The 18173-nt window shown below is 37.1% G+C and overlaps 1 protein-coding gene across 4 annotated transcripts; it reads left to right on the forward strand.

The window, feature by feature from the left end:
• The first annotated feature begins 5 nt into the window (after positions 1–5).
• Positions 6–17421, forward strand: HELQ (helicase, POLQ like). 4 transcript variants are annotated; one of them, XM_075751292.1, is made up of 18 exons: positions 6–336; positions 729–1467; positions 1789–1967; positions 2526–2726; positions 3789–3861; positions 4334–4431; positions 4985–5083; positions 5785–5930; positions 6827–7066; positions 7957–8098; positions 8397–8501; positions 9023–9242; positions 10031–10188; positions 11073–11171; positions 11452–11625; positions 12235–12348; positions 14463–14597; positions 17225–17421. In XM_075751292.1, the coding sequence occupies exons 1-18, from the start codon at positions 184–186 to the stop codon at positions 17309–17311; spliced, it is 3162 nt and encodes a 1053-aa protein (XP_075607407.1). In that variant the 5' UTR covers positions 6–183; the 3' UTR covers positions 17312–17421. The 4 variants fall into 4 exon arrangements, with proteins under 4 accessions (XP_075607407.1, XP_075607408.1, XP_075607409.1 ...); XM_075751293.1 differs by having other exon boundaries at positions 195–336; positions 734–1467; XM_075751294.1 differs by having other exon boundaries at positions 282–336; positions 1396–1467.
• The last annotated feature ends 752 nt before the right edge of the window (positions 17422–18173 follow it).

Genomic DNA, 18173 nt, shown 5'->3' on the forward strand with positions numbered 1-18173 from the left:
GTTGGAGGAAGCTGCCTGCGGACCTCCGCTCTCCTCATGGCGGTCCTACCTTCCTCCGGCGCTTCGGCTGTCCCTCGCCGTGCCCTGCCGTGGCCGTGACGGTCTCCGCGCCGCTTTCGCGCAGCCTCGGCCTCGGGCCGGAGGCTGATTTCCCCCCCTTCCCGGCTCCACGGGGCGGCGGTGATGGCCGAGCCCAGCCTTGCTGTGCGGAGGAAGAGCCGCCCTGGGTCTGTCCGCAAGCGGAGCCGGGCCCCGGTGCAGCCTAGTGCCGTCTGCTCGCCGGTGGCTCGCAAGAGACTGAGCTCCGGTGGCGAGGGGCCTCCAGCGGAGACCCCGGTACGGGGATGGCGGAGTGCGGGCAGGCCCCGAGGGCTGAGTGTGGAGGCGGGGGCACCCTGTCTGGGAGGGCGGCTTGGCCCAGGCCGAGCCTGCGTGACGCTTTGTGTGAGGGAGGATGCGCTTCGGCTTTAACTTTAAAAAAATTCATCACTACTAAGTAGCTGTGCAGGCATCATGTCTACTTGTAGGTTAAATTTCACTGAGTTACAGCATACATTCCTTTAGAAATCAAGCTAGGTTTTGCCCACAAACATCAGAAAAACACTTCACTTTCTTGTTAAGTTGGGGAAGACTTAAATGAATTTAATTTGATGTGTGTGCTGTACAAGTTATGCTGCCTTCTTTGGTGTTACTTTGGAGCATTAATACTCATTGTTATGTTTTTGCAGTGTAGTAATGATAGTGAAGAAGATATGTTTGGTGACTATGACAGCTTTTATGGAAATGATTCTTTGCTAGCTCAAGTTGATGATATAGAGAACAAATACCTGCAGGATAAAAATACAGATATTAAAGCAGCTGGAGAAATCATACTTGGGAATCTTCAGTTAGGAATTCACGAGAAAAAACAAGATAATTTTTCTGCTTCAGAAAATATGGTTGTCCTTAAAGCTGACAAAGAGGATGCTTTCCAAGTGAATGAAAATGACCCAGTGGATAGCAATGAAGAACTGACTGAATCTATTTTAGATGACTTGCCATCATCACAACTTTTATATTTTGAGAAAATCGATGAACTTTCTTCTGGTTCTAGAGTATCTCTAGCCTCAGAAAGGAGGAATAAATGTGTGAATTCTTCCTCAGACAAAATCAGCAGTCCATCATCTTTTTGTCCTGATGCTGGAGACAGGAACAGACCTAATGACTTTTCCTCAGACTCTAAGTGTGATTTACTTAAAACTGAGAGTCTTAAAGATCATCTGAAAAGTGCTATGACTGGAAATGCCAAAGCCCAGACTCTGCAGGTCTCTAAGACCAAGCAGCTTAAAGAAGCTGTTTTATCTGAAGAGATTTGTGTTGCTAAGAAAACTACTGAATCTTCTTTTGTTGATATAGGCCCTTTTTATGGATTGCCTAGCAAAGTTAAAGATCTATTCAGACAACTTCGAGGGATTGAAACACTTTATGGTAATGTAACTAATTGTTTGTTGAAAACAAAATACTAGTGAAGTGTTGCCCGTTTTACCCTTTACACTGTAAAATATTTAAGTTAAGGTAATATTTAATGTAAACCGTGTTGGAAAGTGGTTATTTTGGTTTTTTAGATTGGTGGGAAAGGTTGATACGGCTTATAGAATACTCTGGAAGGCTCAATCACTGAAAACTTTTAGCAGTTTATTAAAGAAAAAACTCTCAAGCACTAGGCTTAAAGTATGCTATATGAAACATAGGCATTTTGATATTAACATGTCCCTGGGGGTTGCTAATGATTCTTTTTTAATTTTGCAGAATGGCAGCATGATTGCTTAATGTTAGAATCTCTACAGCAAAGGAAGAATTTAATATACTCATTGCCAACCAGTGGTGGAAAAACACTTGTAGCTGAAATAATAATTCTCCAAGAATTACTCTGCAGGCAGAAGGATGTTTTGATGATCCTGCCATACGTTGCCATTGTCCAAGAAAAGGTCTGGATACAGTGTTTCTGGTACTGCTTATCTTTTCTGATATGCCTGGTTACTTGGCTGGTTTTAACACTAATTTTAGCAAACTCCATGATTTTCTTAAACATGTAGTGGGAAGTGAGTGACTTCTCTCCTAAATGCTCTCTGAGGGACAGTAACTTCATAATAAAATAGACATATATTACAAGGTGAAGATGCTGAGTTATAAAGTATGCTGAATTTTGAAATAATAGCTTTTTGCAATGTTATGTATAGTTCTGCAGTCTTAGAGCTGTACTGCTTAACTTGCTAAAGAAATGATCTCAAAATAAAAGTTAATATTTTCCTTTATATAAAGGGAAAGTGAATTTTAGAGAACAAATGTAACTCAAGCTTGATAATATTTATAAACATTTCAGCTTTGCAGTTGGAAAAGGTAGTCATAGCTAATATGTTTTCACTAATTCAAACAGCTGATTGTGGTGTGGGTTGGTTATGTGCATGCTGAGCTCTTGAGGCAGCTCTGAAATCCTAAATCAGCATGAGTTTTTTCTCCAATTGATTTTTCTTTTTTTTTTACAGGTTAGGGGTTTATCAAGTTTTGGGATAGAATTGGGTTTCCTGGTTGAAGAATACGCAGGAAGTAAAGGAAGATTTCCACCAATCAAGAGGAGAATAAAAAAGTCTCTTTATATTGCTACTATAGAAAAAGGACATGCTCTAGTGAATTCCTTAATTGAAACAGAAAGAATTGATGACCTCGGTCTGGTTGTGGTAGATGAGGTATGCTACAAGATTTACTCAGATTTATAAATTGCAAATTTGTTTTATATTTATAATATGCAATTATTAGCAAAGAGCATTTTTTATTACTTGGTTTTCCTTTGAGTGTTTACCATGAAATTATTATTACTTAACTAAGTTTTTTCTGCATTGGTACATAATTCTGTAATATTGAAAGTTATTTTTCTTTAACTGAAGCATTTTTTAATATATCAGGGCAATAGATTCTATATTGAGAGATCTGTGTTAGTGGTTGATAATGAATTACTTGGTAACTGCTAGTCAGTTAGACATCTCTAATGGATTAGAAAAAACATAAATCATTTTAATCATATGGAATGTATTTTATGAATCCCAGAACTAAGCTCCTAAATGTGAAATCAGGAGACTTTGTGTCTGGTATTAATAATGACTAAATAAAAAATGAAAAAAAAAAAAAAAATATCAAGTAGCATTTGACTGAGAATTGCCCTTTATTCTGCTTTTTAGTGATGTGGCTACTAAGGGTTTGATTGGGTTAAATCATATGTATAACATCTAAGAGGGATATTAAATTCATGGAATGCTTCGGGCTGACCTTACTTTAACACAGTAGCTTCTAAACAGAAGGCAGCTTAAGAAGTAACTTCTACTTTTTCTGGAAGTGGCTGGCTGCTAGAATTTTTTTTTATATATTAACTTCCACTGTAAGTGCTGCTTAAAACATGGTTTGTTTAAAATTGCTTGAGGCTGATGAATACAAAGATCTGCACACTGACTGTTTACTGTCAGAAGTTAACTGTTTGTGTCAGTTATGGTCTAGTTAAATATCTTGTAAAATCTTGTTATCTACACTTGTTCTTGGGTCTGTTTTTCTGTGATTGTTAAATGTTGTTTCAGTGAGGCTATATTTCTGGAATGAGCTTAGCAGTCAAAATTTACCGGAGGGATGTCATGAGGAAGTCCAATAAAGACATTCCTGTAATACTTGTTTAGGACTACATAACCTTTTGTTTGTTTGTTTGTAGAAATACTCGTAACTCAGTAATATTCTTGCATTTTCTTTTCCCCTTCTGTGCACAGTTGCATATGCTCGGTGAGGGAAGTCGTGGAGCCACACTGGAAATTAGTCTTGCAAAAATTCTTTACACTAGTAGTAAGTCATGACTGCAGTTATGTTATTAAAATATTGTAGTGATGGTATCTCTGGAGAGAAGTAATACTTTTGCTTTCTGGATTTGTGGTGTTCTGACTGCTTTTGAAGAACATGGCATGACTCCATGCAGTAACGATGCTTACTCACTTAAGTGTTAGTTGACCCTGTAATGCTGGGCTAGGTGTTTTTTGAAGCTTTTTTGATGCCTGTTTGAGAAATCCTGAGTATTGTCAAATGTCTTCCATTTCTTCGTAGGAGCCCCTTAGCCATTCCAATTAAATGCTTCTATAGAGAAGGATTCCTTTTTTATGTTTACGTCTCAGGTAATATTTCTTAGCTATATCCCCCTTCAAATCTGCCACTTTGGCATTTAAAAAGACTAATGATGAAGAAGCAGGCTTCTGAATTAAATACTGAGCAGAAGTGTTAAAAATTGTGAACTTGGCAATTCATTTCAACTTCTGTTTTACAGAAAACACACAAATCATTGGAATGAGTGCAACTTTAAATAATGTTGGAGACCTGCAGAGGTTCCTGCGAGCAGAGTACTATACTAATAATTTTAGACCGGTCTGTATACACGATACCATAAACTAGTAAAGAAAATATTTGGCTTTAAAAATATAGCAAATCTGTTTAGGATCGTATCACAGCTTTTGTGCTTAATTTCACAGTGTAATGTAATATAATGCCTGATACTGCATGCAACTCTACCAATACAATAAATATCACTATGTACTTGTAAATGCATAAATGCAAGTACCGTTATGTTGTTGTGTTTAGCCATTTGTGTCATTTTAAACCAATTTCTATATTACAACTACTGTGATAAATCCTTACAGTTCATTTGATATAACTAGAGTCTGTACTACTGGTGCTTGAATGCTGTCATGACAACGCTTTATGAATAATTCATGGAATACAACATTTATCATATTCTTTGTTATAATTAATCACTTTGTTAATTAACTTGATGGGGTGGAGTTGTGCTTGTGTTCGTGCACACGTGTATATGAAAAGTGATGCTTGGAAAGAAACATTACCTGTACATCAGTAATAGCTTAATCTTCATCGAAAACTTGGTAATTTAACTAAAGTTTCTGTTTGTGGCTTATTTTCCTAGGTAGAATTAAAGGAATACGTAAAGATACGAGACACCATTTACGCAGTTGACAGCAAAACAGAAAATGGCTTTAAATTTTCACGTCTCCTTAATTTCAAGGTAAAACCAAAGTGCTTATAGTTTCTTTGAACTATAGTTATGAAATGTATTCTTTTACACTGATTTGTTTACAGACCTTTTACCGAAGAAATTACTTAAACATGATAGTTCATTTGTAATACCTATGAGAAAGAAAAATGGTATGCTTTGGGGAGGAACATACTGAACGCTTAACCTGATTTTCACTTCTTTACTGCTGTTTAAGGTAGAGATTTCTTCAGTGTTTTGACACGTGAAGAGTAATGGGTTTGAGTATTCCAGATACTCAATGCTTTATGTCTTTGGGTAGGTTTTCTCAACAGTTGATCACTCTTAGATGATACTGAAAGATGACATCTTTTTTGTTGGATTATTACTGCCTTATAGAGATTCATTTCAGCCTTTAAAAAGAAAAATCTGTGTTATGGTAGACTGCCACTAGCGTAAGTAACATAACTATGGTATTGCTAAAAGAAATTGAAGTATTAAGGGAAAAAAGCAAAGCATTTGATTCTTACATCCATGTATCCCTCAGTTCAAGCTAGATATGTTAAACTCTTTCGAGTGAGAATTGGGAGAAAAGCTTGTCCTACAACTTCTTGGAATTATGTCATGTTAAAACAAATGGAAGTATTCTAGTGAAGGTTGAGAACAAGTCTTGAATACTTAGTTTATGACTTAATTTCTGAGTTTAAATATTTGTCAATCTGTGTTTACAATAGTATTCTAGTAATCTGGAGAAAGCAGATCCTGACCACATCATTGCACTGGTTACTGAAGTTATTCCTAAATATTCCTGCCTAATCTTTTGTCCCACTAAAAAGAACTGTGAAAATGTGGCTTCAATGGTGTGCAGGTACCTCAAGAAGTAAGTTTCTGTCACAATTTTTAATTATATATGGAATAATTGGTCAGAACTTAGGATTTATCTTTACTAGTTTGCAAGTGACTTTCTTTAGTGATAAGAAGTAAATACGTTTAATATGGAATCATAAAATTGCTAACTGCATAAATGATAGCAAACTGCTTGAGACTCATTAAACAAATGTTTTAAAAAAAATTCTTATTTTTTAAAGAAACTAGTTGAAGAAATGGTTCGTAGAGGACAAATAATAAAAAAAGGAAAAGCATACTAAATTAATCTAACCTTGTGTCCCTTTGGCACTGGTCTCTGCATGTTTAGAAAAGAAACATTTTCGCTATAGCCCGGTATTGTCATGTTAATATTCGATTGAATATCTCTGTTCCATACCTACTTTGTGAAAGTAAGTTGTAAAATCTAAACCAGGCTTCCTTAATAAAGCAAAGTAAGTATAACTTAGATTTGGTTTCATTTAAATGTGATTTGATCAACTCGTAATGGTCTGGCAAAGCTAAATTTTATATAGGAAGTAATTACATTAAAATAAACAAAAACCTTTCCTTGCTATTGAAATTGAATCCATTTTTGATGTACCTATGATCTTCACTACGAGCTGATACTGGCGCTATTTTGTTTCTTGAGTGCACTCAATACCCACACCAGGTATAGAAGTTGATCTCTTCTGTATACCTGTGGTTACAAACAAGAAAAGAGTTCTATTGCAACTTAATCAGTCTCCTGTGTATTGCTATTTTAAAGTTACCGGAAATAGCTATTTCTCCAACCTAGATGTTGGAGGAATGAGTAATGAACAGAAATAGACAGTAAGGGTATCTCTTGATTTAGGTTTTTTAAGTAGTTAATGATTGATCTATCTGAAGAAATGCTTTTCTTCTTCCAAGAGAATTTAGAGCTCACAGGGAGAAAGAGAAACAAGATCTCATCAAGAACCTAAAGAATATCGGAAATGGAAGTGTCTGTCCTGTTCTGAAGCAAACAATCCCTTTTGGTATTGCCTATCACCATAGTGGCCTTACAAATGATGAAAGAAAGAGTATAGAGGAAGCATATTCTACAGGTGTCCTGTGTCTGCTTGCTTGCACAGCTACTTTAGCTGCTGGAGTCAACCTGCCAGCTAGAAGGTTGGTAACTGAAACATATTTCATTGTTGTATTGATTTTTGCTTTGTGAAAAATTTGCTTTAAGTTGGAAACATCAGTGCTATTTAAAGTATGTTTCTGGTTTTATTAGCAAATTGGAAGTGTAAGGAATTTCTGTTCAACTTGGGATACAAGACTGCAAAGTTTTTACATAGGAAATGTGAATCAGTAGCAAATCCCTCAGAATGCATAGCTGAAGAGCACTTACCTAAATGGATTAAGGAAATTTTAATAAATTGTGGAAATGCTTCGGTATTTTAGTAATGTTATCCAGAAGAATAAGGAATTTATGGTGGTTTCTTTAGATACTGTCCTAAGAACAGTGTTTAAATTGTGAAATAAATATTTTCTAAGGAGATATGTTTTGAATATGTTTTAACACAAAAATGGGTTATCTTTTCTTATACAAGTGCTGATGATATGGCTACTGTCCTCTGTATGACCAAAGACTAACTCTTAAGAATGCAGTTCTGTGTGCATGCATGTTGGAATAATGCATCTAAGGGGAGAAAAAAAATCATACAAGCATTGTCTTTCTACCATAACTGATCTATGGTCAGTGTTGCTTATGGTTTTTAGTAGGGTTTATTTTATGTCTCAGTGATGTTCACTCTTAAACTCAGGCCTTTGAGTAGATGTCAAGACTAGTTCCAAAAGTTCTGCAAAACATAATAAACATGGCTTATCATTCAGTAAACTTTAATTTGTTGTTATATGTTTTTCTGGTTGATTTACACGTCTGATCAAACAAGTGCACTTGATTTTTATTAATTACTAAGCAAGCGGTATATATAAAGATTGCATTTGTAAAATTTTATTGTTGCTTTAGTAATTTTAATATAAAGCATAACTTACTAAAAACTTCTTTACAGGGTTATTCTCAGAGCTCCTTACGTTGCTAATGACTTCCTGAAGAAGAACCAATATAAACAAATGATTGGCAGAGCTGGTCGAGCTGGTATTGATAGTGCTGGAGAAAGTATTCTCATAGTGCAAGAAAAAGACAAACACTTGGTATTTTTTACAAAGCTGTTAGTAATTTAAATTGTTGTATTAAGCTGGTGGGCTAAACAGGAGGAGCTGAGCTGCCTAACTTAATTTTTGTTCACTTCTTAAAGCTGCAAGTGTTTGACCTATGTCATAATACCTATAAACTACCTTTATGTGGTTTGTTTTCAGATGTGAACCGTAAACTTTAGATGTATACATTTATTTTCTTTACAAGCTGAATCATGTGTATCAGTATTTTTGAAAGTGTTAAACTAATGCATAAATATTTTCCCTGAGCTAATACATTTCTTGCTCTTTTTAGGTTCGGGATTTAGTGAACAGTCCTTTAGAGAATTGTTACAGCAATCTTCTGCTGGAGTTGACCAAGGGAATGCAGAGCCTGTTATTGTCTTTGGTTGGACTGAAGGTAACAGTTAACTCTTCTCTGAGTGACTTAAGTGCTTGGGAACGCAAAGAAAATCTTGTCTGTTGATTCTATAGAAAAAACCAGCCTTTTTAAACAATTGGTTTACAAGTTCAGAATAGCTTCTAATCAGTTAAGGACAACATTTTGATTAGCCTTTTTATTTAACTTACTTATCAAGTAATCGTATAACATGACAATTTCCTTATGTGTAAAAGTCAATTACATCTACCTTATGATATGTTACAGTATTAATAACATGCAATTTCTGATACATGATTCAAAACACAAATAGAAACAGTGGAAACAAATTAACATGATGCAGTAGCTAGAATAATAGAACAGATGGAGAGCAGATCTGTCATAGACTATCTATCATTCTATTTGTTGTCATGTATTTCTATAGAAACACATTAACAGGATACCAAACTGCTTTTCTATTCAGTAATTTTTTTATAGAGCTTATGAAATGTTATGTGAAATGATACCTTTAAACATGCTAATCACTTGCAAAACTGATGCAGATAGCAGTTACCCATGAGGAAGTCGACAATTTTATGTGCAGCACGTTGCTGGGTGTTCAGCGGCAGCTGCTGTCTAAAGAGAAGAGCCTCTCAGAGGTAATTAAAGATGGGTTAGAAAATCTAATAGAAAAAGGACTCCTAAAAGGAACAATATCTGAGAAGGACCACAATTCCAAATGTACGCTAACAGTCACACCATTGGGTAAAGCTACATATAAAGGTAAGACTTTTATTCTTATTTTAGTCTTTATTTCAGCAAACCCTTTCATCTCAGCCTTATGTCAATTCAGTAGGTTTTCCTATCTTCAGTCTGAAACTTCAATGAAAAGTAAGTTGTAGGGGGACAGTTTCGATTACTTAAATGATGTGCTGGACTGAAAATGGGAATGAACAAGTAATGCGTGACTGAACATGATGGCAATGAAGTGTAATAACATCGGTCACAATGGGAGTAAAACCAGAACTGTACCTCCAAAAATTATTTAAAGATTTGATTTAGTAATTGTAATCAAAATAGCTCACAACCTCGTTTTATAATTCATTGTTATGAACAGATATTGTGACCAGGGGGATTTCTTGACCTAGAGGGAGAGGAAGCATATGACCTGTAGACCAATTGTAATAGAGTATATTAGGAAGTTCTCATTTCCTGTCATAGCGTAAAGATATGGGGTATGGAACATAATTGGAATACGTAAGTCTCTGAAAGATTCCTTCAATCTACAAGATAGTTCCAGGATTTCATTAAAGCCAAGGCAATTCACAAACACTCTAAAACCACGCACAGAACAGACATACATGGAAATAGGTGACTGCCTTTCCACAGTTCTGTTTCACTGCTCATGTTAGGTTATAGCATTTATTCAAGTTACAGTTGTTCCTCTTCAATTCAGGTGGCATAACAAGCTTCTGTGAAAGATAAAGGAAATATTGACTCTATGTTAAAATGTATTACACTTAATTCTGTATGCCTGTTTAAAATTGTGATATATTGTGTGCTTGTTATAGGATCTATAGACTTGGCATACTGCAGTCGTCTTTACAGAGAATTGAAGAAAGGTTTGGAAGGGCTGATTCTTGAGAGCAATCTTCATCTTCTATATCTGGCAACTCCATATGATATGACTTCTAACTGTAGCCCAGATTGGATGATATACTTGAGACAGGTGAGAATTTACTAGCAAACATGCATTGGGGCATATAGTAATGCTGCTTATTAAATTTTAAGTAAGTTTATACACATAGGAAATGTAGATAGTGGGGTAACGATTTGATGAAAAGTTAAGATATGCTATTTTATTTTCAGTCATAGGGCAGAAGGGCTTTCCTGTATTGCATAAAAACTCAAGTTCTCTTTTGCATCTATATTTGACCCACATCTCTTGTTGCCAGTACTCCAAATCCTGACTCTAACCTTGGTGCTAGCGTTGCCATCACCAGAGTCTGGTTAATCTTAAACAAGACTTTCCTATAAATTAGTTATATGTAACCACATCATTGTAGTCTTGCAAGAAAACCACTATTAAATTAATCAAGAGCCATATTTACATTCTGATGCTTACTCATTTAATCTGTAGTTTAGGGAGCAAAATCTGCTAGAGAATGTTACGTCTTCATCTTTGTTTGATGTCAGAGTCTTAACTGCTTAACTGCAGCTGTGATTGCAACTATCACACTGTGACTAATACTTTCCTACAGACTACTATGCTTAGGTCAGCTTTGCAGCACAGCCTTTATCCTAGTCTTGCACACTCTGTAAGATCCACTTGTAATTCCAACTACTCCCTTTTCTGTAAAGTGTTGTATACTAGGGGTAGTACTAAAATCTATTTCATTTTAAAATGTGGCATTCAGAAATGGACAGTTACAAATAATTCAGACAAGTAGGCAATGAAGCTGTAGATCTGACTGTCTGGTGACTATAGTACTAGTCTAGTGACTACTATATTTTGTATAGTGAAACATTGTTTCACTTAGAAAACACAAGTCTATTAGTCAATAATATTAAGAGAACTAAATAACTGAAAATTCTTTAAAAATCTTGTTTTAGTTCAACCAGCTAAGTGCAGCAGAACAAAAAGTAGCGGATATTGTGGGAGTACCTGAAAGCTTTATTACAAAAAAGGCTTCTGGTCAAGCCATCAGAAAGGTAGGCTGGAGATTTTTCAGACTTAAGATGACAGTTTAGTAATTTCACTTGATTATTTACAAATTCTGGATTATTTTTCTGCTAGTGTTCTTTACTGTTCTATTTAAGGTTCTTTTCACCTCGTTGGTTGGTTTTCTTAAAGTTGTTTATTGTCTTTGGGTATAATATAGACCTGTTTTAGGGACGTGAAGGAGTAGAGATGAAAAGAATTTCCTTGTAGCACTAACAGAATATCTTGAATGTGATGTTGGTTCTGAATTTTAACTTGCTTTATTCCTAGAATGTGGACAGTGCTGTGGTAAACAGGCTCTACCTCTCGCTTGTCCTTTATACCCTACTGAAAGAGACCAATATATGGAATGTTTCAGAGAAATTTAATATGTCCCGTGGATATGTGCAAAATCTCCTTAATTCTGCTGCCTCATTCACCTCCTGTGTTCTACATTTCTGCGAGGTAGTGTGTTAAATGAATTCCAATAAATTCTGTGGGATTGGTTTTGCAAAATCTGGAGCTTTGTTCACTTATGTTACAATTAAACACAGGTGTTGGATTTAATTTTTCCTGTGCAAACCCATGGTTTTTACCTTTCCTGTTGAAAATTATTTTTCCTGTTCAGAAGAAGCATACTCATACAGCGATATTTCTTATATATTAAAAGTAAGCTTTATGCACTGAGAATGTGAAAATATACAAACTGTACAGGGCATTGATCAGTGTCAGCACTGGTGAAATGATTGACAATTTTACCTTTCTCTTGGAAATAAGGGCATTTAGTTGTGGAATGTCATCTCAAGAAAATAGCTGACTCGGCTTGTTCTCTTGGGGTTTTTTCCTGTATTGAAATAATGCATTGCTTATCCTACAGAACTGCCCCAACTTTGGGATGTTCAGCTGAAGTGCTGAGTACAACTCTGCAACTAGCTTAAAGGATAACTAGAAATAACACTGCTTCCCCTGTGTAAAAGCCAAATATATGCTTGTTGCTGTAGCAGAGCTCTTATCAGTTATACCACCCAAATACAGAACTTGGGATCTGATTTTTAGTGATCTTTGCCTCTGCAGGAATTGGAAGAATTCTGGGTTTATAAAGCCTTGCTGACAGAACTTACCAAGCAGTTGACATACTGTGTTAAGACAGAACTCATCCCCCTGATGGAAGTAGCAGGGGTTCTAGAGGTTAGTAAACCTGGCTCTGGGAGTTTTTCAAGGTAAACTTGCATGCTAAATGTTACTTTGCCTTTCAAATATATCTGGAAGACCAAGCTAGTGTTTTATTGAGAATTTTGCATAGTGCAGATAGGCCTCAACAGTCCTGGAAGTTCGGGGAAAAGCGGTCTGAGGAAATGTGAGCTGGAGCCAATGATGTTTTTCTTCTGGCTGCTACCACAGCAACAGTGAAAATGCTGTGTTTAGACAATACTTTAGCTGTATACTTGGTTGGAAAAGAGCGTTCAGGTTTCTTTTGTGGTAAGGATTCTTCAGTTTATGAGACTAAAGAGGAATAAGAATTTACATACTTAGTTAAGTTAGGAGATCCTTCAGAAGTATGTGAAGTCCTATTGGGAACTTAGGTTTTTATAATCATTTGCAGTGCTGCATGTGTTTTAAATAAGGAACTTAACTGATCTCTGAATCAAAGACTCCTATTGAAGTAGCAAATCTTTTTGGGCTTCAGTGCAAGGTTATAAGTAATCGCTGGACCTCTTTGCAAAATGATCTAACTTGCCTGTCCAGCCTATTGTAGAATCAGTTTGTCAGCAAACCATAGAATTTAGTGGCAGTAAGGTTTTATTCTGAGAAGCTGAACAATGATGAAGACTTAGAGCCTAATATTTTTTTGTATAGATCAAATTTTCTGAATTGGATGCAAAAGGTAACTAGTCTTTTTTCACGTCTCACTCCATATGGGAGCATTTATGTCTAAGGGCAAAACCAGCCTGGACAACATGATTCTGCTGAAGTTGTGTTTTAAAGATGACTCTCCAAAATAGTTACTATAACCAAGGTATTTCTGCACTGGAGTTAAAACTACCAACAGCTGATATTTGTAGCAGGTGGACTATCATCTTGAACAGACATGATTTGCCTCGGTTGATGTGGAAGAAATAAAATAATCTCAAGGTTACTGTAGTGAAAGAAAAAGTTTTCTGCACATTTACTTGCACAGTTTTCAAAGAGCAATCTAAAACCTTTTCAAGAGATTAGTGGGGGAAGATTCTGTGTCATCAGCCATACTGTGCATATAACAGCCAAATAGAGCACAGAAAATATTTGCTGGCAATTAGTGGTTATTTTTGGTGAAATTAATGACACCTACTTTACATCAATGAATATGCATAGTCCTCAGTTACCATGGCAGCAGATAATGTATTGTAAGCCATTACTTGTTGGATGCTAAAGAGACTGCACATACCATCAAATAAATGTCTTTCTGTTCGTTCTTGTGAAGGTGAGGGGAAAAAACCAAAAGGTAATCAACCAAATGTTTGGAGGTGTAACAGTTCATCAAATGAGTATTTCATAACTCAGGATACTAAAGCCTTGGGTATACTAAATTATTCTACTACTAGTGTAGAAATGCATTTTAATTTAAGCTTTGTAAAGTTCTAGAAATGTTTGCCCAGAGACCCTCTGTTAAGCAAATACTGCTTGGCTACCTTACATAGCAACAGGATCAAACCAAGTTAAGAGAAGCAGATAATGTACACCCCCTTACGCTGGTGATAATCAAATTCCAGAGAATCTCTCCTGTGCTGTGTGTATCTCCTGTATATGTGAGCTCACAACCATGACTTCACACAAAACTAGAGAAATAAAAAAAGATATTGTGATACTAAAGGAAAAAATATATGTAAGTTTGAAACAGGAGCGTATAGTCTCTTCTGGAATTTTGTGAAATCTCTGTTCTGTGAAAAATAAATTGGGATAAAATCAGCACTCCTTTCACTTAAACACCTCCAAAGAATGTGAGACAGTCATTCCTGTCAGTTACAGTGAATGCCGAAAACACGGTAACAAAAGAGGATGGCAGAGTTGGTATCACCTAGGCTCAGAAAAAAACAACAAATGGGTTCCGGAGAGCTGGGTAAGATTGTATGGGGAGGTAGATCTTAGCAGTAAAGCCTTTTTTGGAGAGTAAAACTCTCAGTGAGTGTTCATGTTCTTAGAAAGATAAAGAGAATTGGATCAATATGCAAAGATTAAATATTTGAGGTTGGTGCAGAGATTGGCACTTAACTGGTAATTCTGATTGCCTGTTTTAATAATCTAATGCAATTTTGGACTTGCAGGCACGAGCAAAACAGCTTTATAATGCAGGGTACAAAACTTTAGCCCACTTGGCTAATGCAAATCCAGAAACTCTGGTCAAGATGATTGAGCACTTGTCACGACGTCAAGCCAAACAAATTGTTTCATCTGCAAAGGTAAGTTAGAAACGAAGTTATAAAAACCTGCTTCAGAACTTCAATATGTCAAAGTGGATGTTTGAATGATATTCAGATTCAGCTTACTAGTAAAGGCATTAGTGGATATTTGTGATCCAAATACTGACCTGTACTAATAATGCATTGAAATACTTTCTTGACGATATCCTTTATCTAAGGTAGTTGAACAATTGCTGACCATCATGCTCCTGAATGATAGGCAAACAAACTTTTTTAAAACAACTTGTTACATACAGGGTAGTGGAAAGTTGTGCTCTTTTTCAGGGGGGAAGCAAAGGGCAAAACTGTCTGTCAGCTTGTCTGATGAAATACAGAATTAAATTACTACCTTGATCTCTGTGCTGAGTCATCATAACTGAAAATGTTTGATTCTGCCAATACCTCAGGACTTCTATTTCAGTATAGAAATTCTAGTAGTAGTTGTGATAAAAGAACAGGATTTTCAGGACTGTAGAAATGGAAACCAACAAGGTATAGGGTTAACGTCACCTATTTAGGCTTCTTTTGTCATGCTCTGTTGTTCTTTCCTGTCTGATTGTTTTCCATTTTGAATATACATCACGAGAAGGGCCTTGACTTAATATCTGCCTCTAAGGCACACTTCGTGCCTTAGGCACACATAAATAATCTAAGGGAAAGGATCTATAACAAACATTGGGTTGTGCCTAAAGAAAAATCCAGGAAGTGTTTTATTTATCAAGTGGTAGTATTTTCTCTCCTCTATCTCCATGAATCATCTGCTGTTGCAATGGCGTTGGCTTCATGTTTGATTCTGCTAAAATAGCAAGCTTTTGGTAAATGCCTAGAATAACGCATGATTGGTGTAAAAATGTACAAACTAAGACTTTGTTATTGACTGCATATTCTCACTGGGTAAAAGTATTAACTTTGGTGTTTATGTGCTTAAAAGGTCATGACCACTTAATGTTGTTGTAGGCTCCTTACTGCTTTTTGGGTTTTTTTGCTGCTCTGTGAGCAGAAAGGGATAGATGCGGATTCCTCATCCGCATTGGTGTCAAATCCAGCAACCTGGCTTACTCTCATGCTCAGATATTAAACTGATGGAGTTTTCTCTAACTGGGAAGTTAGAATGAGTGCTTGCATGTGTTGTGCTACACATGTTACCGGGGGACTGTTACACTCCAACTACCAGCAACAAACAGTTCAGGCCAGTAAAGTAGACAGTTGCTAAAACCGAGGGGGTCTATAGGTCTGATGTAAAATGTTGTAGTAAGAAACTTTGTATAAAGCCAGAAATATTTCAGTGACATGGACAGCGGCATCGAGTGCACCCTCAGCAGGTTTGCCAACAGCACCAAGCTGCACGGTGCAGTTGACACGCTGGAGGGAAGGGATGCCATCCAGAGGGACCTTGACAGGCTGGAGAGGTGGGCCCATGCAAACTGCATGAAGTTCAACAAGGCGAAGTGGAGGGTCCTGCACATGGGTCAGCGCAATCCCAAGCACAACTACAGGCTGGGCAGAGAATGGATTAAGAGCAGCCCTGAGGAGAAGGACTTGGGGGTGTTGGTGGATGAAAAGCTCAACAGGAGCCGACAATGCGTGCTCACAGCCCAGAAAGCCAATCATGTCCTGGGCTACATCAAAACCAGTGTGGCCAGCAGGTCAGGGAAGGTGATTCTCTCCCTCTACTCTGCTCTGGTGAGACCCCACCTGGAGTACTGCGTCCAGCTCTGGGGTCTCCACTAGAAGGACGTCGAGCTGTTGGAGAGAGTCCAGAGGAGGGCCCTGAAGATGATCAGAGGGCTGGAGCACCTTTCCTATGAGGACAGGCTGAGAGAGTTGGGGTTGTTCAGCCTGGAGAAGAGAAGGCTCTGGGGAGACCTAGCAGCCTTCCAGTACCTGAAAAGGGCCTACAGGAAAGATGGAGAGGGACTCTTTACAAGGGAATGGAGTGATAGGACAAGGGGTGATGGGTTTAAACTGAAGGAGGGTAGATTTAGGTTAGATATAAGGAAGAAATTCTTATACTGTGAGGGCGATGAGGCACTGGCACAGGTTGCCCAGAGAGGTTGAGGATGTCCCCTCCCTGGAAGTGTTCAAGGCCAAGTTGGATGAGGCTTTGGGCAACCTGGTTTAGTGGAGGGTGTCCCTGTCCATGGCAGGGGGGTTGGAAGGGACCTTTAAAGATCATCTAGTTACAACCCAAACCATTCTAGGTATGGGTTCTAGGTATGGGCAGCTTGGCAGGCACAACTTACAAATGTTTATTCCAACATGGAAAATCTATGTTTAAGGTTAAAAATGCTCTTGTTAAGTTCTAGAGAAAACTGTGTATGTCCTGATACATTTTGTGTATTATGTGATGGCAGAACTGAGAAAACCAGCTGTGTACTGTATGAACTTTTGTGTTAGTAGTTTTTTATATGGGTATACAGTAAACAGTAAAAAAAACATTTGTAGTAGTACTTGTGAAAATCTTAGTCCTTTGAGGCAAAGGTATTGCAGTCCTGTGAGCAGCAGCAGCAGAAGTTTTTTTACAGACCAGATGCAAGTTTGGAAAGAAACATTGGTGTTTTAACCTGTCGAACAGTTATAGCTAATGCTTGTATTTGTTTTCTAATGTTGGATTTTTTTCATTATAGATGCTGCTGAGTGAAAAAGCTGAGGCTTTACAAGAAGAAGTTGAAGAACTCTTAAAGGTACCTACAGATATCCCAAAGACTTACTGACCAACTGTCAGGAAGAAAAATCATGAATCAAAAAATTGGGATATTTTTAAATTTTTAACTTTCCTGTGTAAGGCTGCTGTAATTATAATAAATATTTAATGTATTTTGTGTGAGTTGTGAGTTCAGAATGTTTCTTGGAAAGTTGACTTCATTTGAAGGTTTTGATTATGAACCTCTTGAGCAATAGGCTAGAATCAAAAGGTATGATCTTAATTCATTCCTGGTTTTAGACATAGCCCTAGGAATGCTTTCAGGTCTGGACTAACTGCCTGGTGTGTACTTCTGCCTAGAGCGCAGGTTCATAGCTGACTTAAATAATGCCTTTACATTGGATAGTACCTTTAGGACACACATGCTTGAGCGAGCTACTCCAAAATTCCTACTTGCAGGAATCTGTGTACTCTAGGTGTAGCTAATGAAAGGAGATAAAGTTGCAATTCCTGACAAGGAAGTTGTCCCAGAGTTTTCTAAGAAATTGTAAATGATGTCTAGTTTAAGCCTTGTTAAGATGCAAATATCAAATTTGTATTTAGCCTCTGGCAATTCCACAAGAGAATTCTTTCAGGATGTTTCTGTAGCAGTCTTCCAAACAAAGTTTACTTGTGCTTTTAAACTTCTTGCTTAACTGTGAAGACTGATGAAGATGAAGGCTTGAAGAACTGATTTTTGAGAAGCCGTATCAAGTTCTGAAACTCCTTGGGCATGTTTCAGTCACCTTTAAAAACAGACTAATTAGTGTATCTGAACCAGGTTTGTTCCAGCAAAAAGTCAGGCTTTTGAAGATGCCTGAAACTTCTTCAGTTGTGATACAGTAAACTCCTTTTCAAAGCTGCTGTATAGCACGTGACAATGTTAGAGCACT

This window comes from Balearica regulorum, chromosome 4 (assembly GCF_011004875.1).
Source record: "Balearica regulorum gibbericeps isolate bBalReg1 chromosome 4, bBalReg1.pri, whole genome shotgun sequence".
NCBI classification, from domain to species: Eukaryota; Metazoa; Chordata; class Aves; order Gruiformes; family Gruidae; genus Balearica; species Balearica regulorum.

What these genes read in the sequence shown, in the direction of transcription:
- HELQ (XM_075751292.1), top strand. Translation starts at nt 184, where the DNA reads ATGGCCGAGCCCAGCCTTGCTGTGCGGAGGAAGAGCCGCCCTGGGTCT. An exon ending in ATACTAATAATTTTAGACCG is followed by an intron (nt 4,432 to 4,984) that starts GTCTGTATACAC and finishes TTATTTTCCTAG; the next exon opens with GTAGAATTAAAGGAATACGT. An exon ending in GTGTGCAGGTACCTCAAGAA is followed by an intron (nt 5,931 to 6,826) that starts GTAAGTTTCTGT and finishes TCTTCTTCCAAG; the next exon opens with AGAATTTAGAGCTCACAGGG.